Here is a 9517-nt window from a genome sequence, read left to right as displayed (position 1 = left end):
TAAATGTTTAAATGTAAAAGTTTAAATGTTTAAATGTTAAAATGTTTGAATGTTTATATGTTGCGCATTTACGGCGAAACGCGGTAATAGATTTCCATGAAATTAGACAGGTATGTTCCTTTTTTAATTGCGCGTCGACATATATACAAGGTTTTTGGAAATTTTGCATTTCAAGGATAATATAAAAGGAAAAAGGAGCCTCCTTCATACGCCAATATTGGAGTAAAAATCAGACTTGCCTATAGAATTATTCATCATAAATGAGCTGACAAGTGATTACATAGATCTGTGGAGAAGCCAGTCTATTGCTGTATTTCCATAAGGTCTACAGTTTCAATCAGGTACTTGTGGATGAGAATACTGCGTGAGGTCTACTGTTCACAGAACTACTAGTATTTTGAAAATTAGTAAATTTTGAAAATTATTGTAAATTTGACGTTACTCATAACATGCATGTTTCATAGCAATAAAATTATATTTATTTATGATTCATTTTCAGAAAATTATACCTGTGAATGACAAGTTATAATAATTTCAACAGGATCATAAATATGTTGCATTGATTCCTCAAGGTCAAATTCTTGAGCGATGACTGAACGACTCTAGTTGCACGGCGATTGCATCAACACATCAATCGCTTGCTGTAGACGATCACTGGATATTATCACGGAGAAAATATAGAATAAGTAGATATCCCATGTTACAGGTTGTGTATGATCCAAATTTCAAGCCGATTCTTTAACTTAAGTCGATTACTGTCGACTACAGTCTATTATTAGTGTGTTATTTGGGAGTGTAAGAGTGTAAGAACGGCACAGTATGAGGGACTACCAGCATCATAAAGCTCCACGTAAAAGATCTACTAGGACTATTGGCTTGAGTTGTCAGTGGAATTTAGAACAAAAACGCCCTATACCATGGGATATCTTCTTATGCTATATCTTCTCTATAATAATAGTAGTTCTGTGAACAGTAGACCTCACGCAGTATTCTCATCCACAAATACCTGATTGAAACTGTAGACCTTATAGAAATACAGCAATAGACTGGCTTCTCCACACATCTGTGTAATCACTTGTCAGCTAAATTATGATGAATAATTCTATAGTCTGATTTCTACTCTAATATTGGCATATGAAGGAGGCTCCTTTTTCCTTTTATATTATCCTTGAAATGCAAAATTTCCAAAAACCTTGTATATACGTAATAATTGCAATTTAAAAAGGAACATACCTGTCAAATTTCATGAAAATCTATTACCGCGTTTCGCCGTAAATGCGCATCATATAAACATATACACATCTAAACATTCAAACATTTAAACATTAAGAGAAATGCCAAACCGTCGACTTGAATCTTAGACCTCACTTCGCTTGGTCAATAAATCTCTTAAAATTTGAGGTTTTTTTAGCATTATGAGAAATATCCTTGGCTTGATATTGGATGCTGATAGTTGATGCAGCACACATTTGAAATTTGAATTCAACGAAATGAATTAAAATTCTCTACAGATGGAAATAAATTGGAAGTTGCATTTGTTCAAATGCTAATTAATTAATAATTATTATTAAACGAAAATCCTAATTAAATGCTGTAATTCACCCCGAAGACTTCTGCTACTGCAATATTGACAACAGGGTAAACAGCTAGATGGAAATTCGATGAGCGCTACTATACAAAAAATATTTGTCAGCCCGGGAATTGAACCCCGTACCTTCTATAATTGCCGGTCAGGAATGCTTACCACCAAACTGACAATATCTAGAAAGCATAGTCTGAAATCAGAATTCCTTCTGTTGACTGGTTGGCCGCTATGGCTTTGTATAAAATGAGCGCTGCTATCCAGAGATTGTCAGTTTGGTGTAAGGGTAAGCCTTCCTGACCGGCAATTGGGAGGTACGGGGTTCGATTCCCGGGCTGACAAATAATTCTTGTATGGTGGCGCTAATCGAATTTCCATCTAGCTGTTTTCAATATTTGCAGTAGCAGAAGTCTTCGGGTTGTTTTGCAGCATTTAATTTGAATAATAATTATCAAAAAATCTCTTAAAACTTAAGCTTCTTTTATCAATAAGAAATATCCTTGGCTTGATATATTCTTTGGATGCTGAATGTTGATGCAGCACACATTCAACAAAATGAACTACAATACTTGTGATGATTTTTGAGGCTTTTTTGGAAGTTCTCTTTCAAAATTTCAATAAAAGTAAATAAAATTCAATATAAACCTGTGAACAAGGATCACTTTTTGACTCATCGGGCTCTCGAGGTAAGTTGGAGATGAACTGTTCATAATTATCAAGGGTGCTTTCAATATCAGTCCGCGAAGAACACTGCTTGCATTTCTTCGATTTTGCTGACTCTGCTAAATTTTGCCGTTCTTCAAGAGCTAGTGCTACATCTTCTATTGCAAGCTCTGTTATCTGTGAACCATATAATAAACAATATATAATTTATACTCTGCTGTGAGTAGTCACAATATTATTAACAATAATATGATGAATGAAAATTCGAATTTTTTTAAACATTGATAGGTATATAATTCTCAACTATGAATGATTGGGGAAGGAACAACAGGCTTAAAGCCCAAAACTGTTCCTTTCACAAAATTAATAATATAATAGATTTATTGACTCCGGAAATTTTTATATTTGCTATAATGAGATTAACGTTATATTTAACGTTACTATTATAACGTAATATATAACGTTATTATTAAGAGCATGTATCAAGAGTATGTAAAAAAGTAAGTACAGGAATATTTGCACTAAGAAGGCTGGCACCCATTTGTAATTTATTAACTTTGAGATCCGTGTATTATGCCACTGTCCACTCTCATATTTCATATGGCATTGAGATTTATGGTGGGACTAGTGCATTCAACTTGAATAGGATATTAAAACTCCAAAAAGAAGCAGTAAGAAAAATATTTTTTAAATAGACAAGAGTCGTACAGGACATTTTTTAAAAAGTTAGAATTAAGACTGTGTATGGACTTTATATTTATAAAACAATATTACACGTAAAAAATAATGAAGACAAATTCCCCAGGCAAACCAGTGTGCATGACTATAATACAAGAAATAGGAACAACTTTATTATCAAAGAACATAGTAAGAAGTACAAACAAAGCCCGACCTATATGGCATCAAATTCATCACTTACCTTCCTACTAAGATTAATCATGAAAAAGATATTACAAGGTTTAAAAACAAACTGGAAAAGTATATCGTGGAATTAGAATTATACAGTTATGAAGAATTTTATAGTGCCACTCATTATGTATTTAGACTACCTATATTGATGTATTTTGTTTTTACTTGTATTTATTTTATTATTTAAAATAAAAAGAAAGACGCATTCATGTACATTTTGATGTATGTTTTGAATAAAGAGATTGATTGATTGATTGATTGAACGTTATAAAGTCAGCACCTGATTAACATTGGTTTGCTATCCTGGTCTGTCATTGAACAAATCATATGGGTGACACAGAATAACGGGAACATTTGAAAACGTCATAAAAAGTTAGTGGGAAGGGCAAAAATGATTTATTCAAACTAATGTCATGAACCATGGGTTTTGACAGCTCCTCAAGCACATCAAGTTTAAATTTATTTTCCTTTTTAATTTTCAATAATAAAATCAGGATCACTAGAAAGCCAAATTGCGCTGACTGAATGAAAAATCGCAGAGCTTCAGAGTGGTGGAACTTTCCATTCTCCCCACCAGCCGGCATTTTCATATTAGATTTTCCCACTTTTTCGAGCAGTCTCTTTTTGTGCCGCTCTTCGCGAACATCCAAATTCTGCCTGGCCAGGACCTGGACCTTCCTCTAGACCTCACCTTCCAGCCAAAGCTGACGAGATGGTCATCATAAAGGAGATTGGTATCGTACTCAATTAATTTTCATCTTTTAGTAGTTATAAAATTATAATGTCATGTTGTTTTTCTTTCTTATAGGAATTTAAAAATAATAAATAAATGTAGAGTATTTCAACTAAGAGGAAAATCCTCATAATATTAAATAAATAATTATCAGAAATTAATCGAATTGAAATAAATAGAAACTCATTTTATATAAGATAAATAAAGACTTGTTCCATAATAATCTGTTTTCATTTTCTTCATAGCCTGAATTATATAACTTTTTAAACTATAAATCAGTCGTTAGGTCATGTCAGAGGCCCTGAAATTGATCAGTTGCGACCTGAAAACTCTGACACCAGACCTGAGCCAGCCAGGTCACTCGATATTATATTATTATTATTATAACTATAAATCTCAAATTTATTTCTTTTTAAATATTGTGAACCAATAATTTTGTAGCTCTTAGAATGATTTCTTCTTTTTATTTCTTTAAAATATCTGCTTTACCATCTTCAGCTATGTATCTCCTTTGTAACTCTTCTTCCCATCTGGGAAGTGGTGGAGCCCCCAATATTTACAAAAATTATAACTTGGTTACAAATGGTGATACATATTAATTGTTTTCTTTTAACGTAATGCAATTGTAAAAGCATACCGACCGATACGTCACACTAATGTAAAGTTCAAGACTTGTCATTCGAGAATTATTAATAACATCTATCACTTTTTGACCATTACTTCTTCAAGTTGTCTTCCTCCCGCACGAATACACTCTTGAAATCTGTGTTGAGATTCCTCATTGATTACTGCAACATTTCAGCTGGGATATTGTTAATTTCACTTTGAATTGTCAGTTATGATTCAACAACAGTTATTGGTCAAGTTGTGCAAACGTTTGATCTGAGACAGAAAATAGCAGGTGGACAGATCATGGGACCAGGAAACGCAGATGTTGCAGCGATCAATGAGGAATCGTCAACACAGATTTCAAGAGTGTATTCGTTCAAAAGGAAGCCATCTTAAAGAAGTAATTGTCAAAAAGTGATAGATGGTATTAATAATGCTCAAATGGTAAGTCTTGAACTTTGCATTAGTTTGAATAAAATCATTTTTTCCCTTCCCACTATGTTTTCAAAATCTCCCGTTATTCTGTGTCACCCTATTGTGAAGTAAACGTTAAGGTGCGTACAGACTTTCGCCCTGCTACGCAACCGAACGTCACTCGAGCAGATCTATTGATGATCGACCGGGGAGCAAGAGTGGAACGCGAGAAGAGCTAACATCTCCGGTAACGTTCATGATTGGAGCGATTCCGGAGCGAGTGCAGAGTGTGCGTGGAGCGATTACGGAGCGAGTGCAGAGCATGAGCGGAGCGTGTTGGAGGCGCGTATATCTGTACGCACCTTTATAATGGCAGAGGTACACATTAAAAAATTGATTATTTTAAACAAGAATGAACAGCTACCTTCTATAGAAGGCATTGGCAAGGCAGAGAATCTGCAACGCTGTTTTCCTCTCATTCTCCACTGCCATTATAACGTGGACCTCACTATATATACAGAATAAAATTATACAAACCTCATCAGTGTAACTTTTGAGAAGTTCATCTTTAGCCTTCAGTTGCATGTGAAGATTGCTGATGACATTTTCAATTTGAGAAACAGTAGACGGATTGGGAGCAGGTGCCTTAGAACTGCCCTCAAGCAAACTGGTACAATAACAGTAACAGTTCTTGTAAATGGAAGCATTCTTCTCAGACTCCAAACTCTTCAGACGCTGCTTGAGGGCTTCAATCTGAAATTAAAATTGTATAAACATCATCAATCAAGCTATTATATCCTTGAAATACAATTCGGAAATGAAAGTGCTGTGCTACCAATTTCTCCTAAATAGGTTGGATAGCATTTCACACCTATTAACCTACAGGAAGTTATCGGCTCCAAAATGGTAGATTCTTGATAAACTATGAATGGATCTATCACCTATGAATGAGAAATCCAGTTTTCAGAGCAAACCAACTTATAATCTTCAGAAGGCCTCCTAGTAAAGAGCAAAGACAACTCAAACCAGTGACGACTTCACGGACACGTCACCAAAAAATTATAAATTACAAGTTTAGAATTCACATTTTACATTTGTTCTCAATAAAACTTTATTTTGAAACTGTTATTTTAATTTTATATATCCTCTATATGATCTGTTAACTCTGTTTACAGAGTTTGTTTTTTCGGTGATACCATGGAACAAGCAACACAATTATTTATGATAAATTCTCAGTCAAAAAGTTGTCCGTATATCGATTACTCTGATATTTACTATAAAGTTTTATAGATCTCGAATTGAAGATTCGATTCCAATCGAGAAAAAATGTAATATTACAAAAGCTATGTAAAAAGAATTGTGAAAAGATGTTGGTTCTAGTAGTAATGTTCCGTATCCTTGTTTATTCATCATCCATCCATTATTTATTCATTAATTATTCGAGATTTATTAATGAAACATTTAACAACAGAGATTGATAATTTGGTATCTAACCGGAAGTAATATACCCCGAGGATTTTGGATTGTGGATTTTAAGGCTGTATATGACAGTGTAAAAAAGCAGAAACTGTATGATGCCATGTATGAGCTTGAAATACCTCATAGACTTATAAGGCTTGTTAAAATGACTATGAGTGCAGTCCAATGCCAGGTAAGAGTACAGAATCTTCTATCGGATCCATTTAGTCTTACAATGGTCTCAGGCAGGGTGATGCTTTAGCATGTCTGCTTTCCAATGTGGCATTGGATAAAGTAGTACGAGACTCCAAAATTGACACTAGAGGAGTCCTGCTCAATAAGACAATTCAATTACTGGCTTATGTTGACGACATTGACATTGCAGCCAGATCAGTCCCCTATATGATGGAGGCATATAATAGCATGAGAGGGGCAGCAAATAGTATGGGACTGATTGTAAACAAGCAGCAAACAAAGATCATGGTCTCATCAAGGTCCAATGCTGCTCAGTCTGACCTGATAGCTGATTGTGGTTTGGAGGTGGTTGATGAGTTCGTCTACCTTGGGTCTTCAGTGAACTCAAAAAATGAAACAACACATGAGATCAGGCGAAGAATCCTACTTACAAATATGACATACTTCGGTTCAGCCAAACTCTTCAAATCAAGGAATTTGAGCCAAGAAACAAAAATAAGAATCTACCGCTCACTGATTCTGCCTGTGCTGACCTATGCCAGTGAGACATGGACCCTAACAAAACTGGATGAGAATATGATCAACATTTTCGAGCGAAAGATTCTACGCCGAATTTTTGGTGGTGTGCAAATTGATGGAGTGTGGCACAGAAGAAAGAATAGGGATCTGGATGATATGTACGGCCACACCAATGCACTGGCTATTATCAGAGTAGGGAGACTCAGGTGGGCAGGCCATGTGAAAGAGCTGATGACTCATATCCGGCTAAAAGAATAATGAATTACAACATGGAAGGAAGAAGACGCCCTGGTCGACCAAGACTGAAATGGATGGATTCAGTCACTGAAGATGCAAGGAGGCTTGGTGTAAGAAATTGGAGACGAGCTGCCATGGACAGAGTAGAATGGAGGCGATTGCTGGAGGAGGCCAAGATCCGTTTTGGATTGTAGAGCCGTGGATGATAATGATGATGAAGATATCCCGAAAGTCTCTTAGCTTTGTTCAGGGCTCTTGTTCTTCCAGTGTTGGAATATTGCTCTACCATCTGGTTACCATACCATCTGTACCAGATTAACCTGCTGCAGAGTTTGCAGAGACGTTTCGTGAGGATGCTGGGCTGCAGGATGGGTTTTAACTACTTTGATCATCATCAAAAAGTACTACTATCATGTGTATGATATGAACTACTCCATTATTACGTTTTTCTTTGAAAGTGTTAGCTAAATTTTTGTTTCATACCGTAAATTTTTCTATTTTTCCCTGCTTACTGAATGCTCGTTGCTAGCGCACAAACTTTATTTTGCTGGCAATGCCAATATCATTTATTATTTAGTTTCAAAGAAAACTTTTGTAATTTTGTTAGTAACTTTCCAATGTGTGAAACTGAATTTTGTTTTTCATGTTTTGTGAGTTTATATTAAATTGAAATTGGCAATAAATTCTATTTGATTTATATCGAGTCATTTTCATGTGAAACAGTAAGCATTCATTTCTATAGCTGCGTTTACACCAAAGTTATTAACAAAATGTTAATAACTTATAGATTCCCTTAGATTGAACGGAACTTGACAAACAAATATATTCACTTTGTGTATGATAAGCTATGTTCAATATAATAGAATCTATGAGGACAGAAAAATAAACATTTTGTTAATAACTTTGGTGTAAACACAGCTTAAGAATTTATACTATTTCTAAAACGTGGAAAGGCTATTGATGAATAGTAAATAATACCTGATCCTCGTAGCCTCGAATAATTTCTTCCTCGTTCTTGAGCAAATTCTCCATGTCCTCATTAGATGGATAGTTTGGATCTTCCTTTTCCATGACTCGAGGATCGGTAGAGGAAACATTATCAGCCAAATTTCTTCCTTCTAGAATACTGTCTCCCTCATCACCCGAGTATACATTGCTATTTCTTCTACCTTGTCCATCCTTCAAAAAATACAAAATTCATTATAATCTGTGAAAATAATCACCTTAAAATTTTCAATAAACTACAACGATTAATCTGGATTGACAAATATCAGTATCACCGTATCCTATGTCGTGTATCGTATCAATAAAATAGAATATTTTATTCGTCAAAAATATTCATTCACATGAATACATGAACTTCGTCAATTTTTACACAAAGAAGACAATGTCGTTCAGTGAGTTTTCCCAGGGAAGAGACCTAGTGCAATCGGTTTTTATATCATAATCTACTATGTTTCAAATTTCGTGAAAATCGTTAGAGCCGTTTTCGAGATCCGTTGGACATAAATAACCAAATATAAATAACTAAATATAAAAATATATACAGATATACAGAAATTGCTCGCTTAATTGACCGAGCGAAGTGAGGTCTAAGATTCAAGTCGACGGCTTGGCATTTCTCTTAGGGCCGTTTGCACAGTGACAGTTTAAACTAAATTTCATTTTAAACTGGATTAAATCCGTATCAAGTCTCGTTTGTTATAATGTGTTTCATTTTGAGTTTAAGCCACCAGCTGATTAAATTCAGTTTAAGCTTTGACTGTGCAAACGGCCCTTAATGTTTAAATGTTTGAACGTTCTAATGTTTATATGTTGCGCATTTACGGCGAAACGCGGAAATAGATTTTCATGAAATTTGACAGGTATGTTCCTTTTTTAATTGCTCGTCGACGCATACACAAGGTTTTTGGAAATTTTGCATTTCAAGGATAATATAAAAGGAAAAAGGAGCCTTCATCATACGCCAATATGAGAGTAAAAATCAGACTATAGAATAATATTATTCATAACAAGTAGTTCTGTGAACAGTAGACCTCACGCAGTATTCTCATCCACAAGTACCTGATTGGAACTATAGACTTATGGAATACAGCAATAGACTGGCTTCTCCACACATCTGTGTAATCACTTGTCAGATGATTTATGATGATAATTCTATAGTCTGATTTTTGCTCTAATATGGCGATGAAGGAGGC

General features: G+C 34.9%; 1 protein-coding gene across 1 annotated transcript; it reads right to left on the bottom strand.

Moving 5' to 3' along the window:
- Positions 1-602: 602 nt before the first annotated feature.
- On the bottom strand, positions 603-8499 carry LOC120353911. The gene is made up of 4 exons (XM_039439414.1): positions 8298-8499; positions 5448-5663; positions 2228-2422; positions 603-641 (listed from the first exon to the last, which is right to left on the bottom strand). Exons 1-4 carry the CDS (start codon positions 8388-8390, stop codon positions 603-605), a joined length of 543 nt encoding a protein of 180 aa, XP_039295348.1. The 5' UTR covers positions 8391-8499.
- Between the last annotated feature and the right edge of the window lie 1018 nt (positions 8500-9517).

This window comes from Nilaparvata lugens, chromosome 12 (genome assembly GCF_014356525.2).
Source record: "Nilaparvata lugens isolate BPH chromosome 12, ASM1435652v1, whole genome shotgun sequence".
NCBI classification, from domain to species: domain Eukaryota; kingdom Metazoa; phylum Arthropoda; class Insecta; order Hemiptera; family Delphacidae; genus Nilaparvata; species Nilaparvata lugens.
The sequence above is the reverse complement of the archived record's forward strand: the minus strand, read 5'-3'. Positions and strand labels throughout refer to the sequence as shown.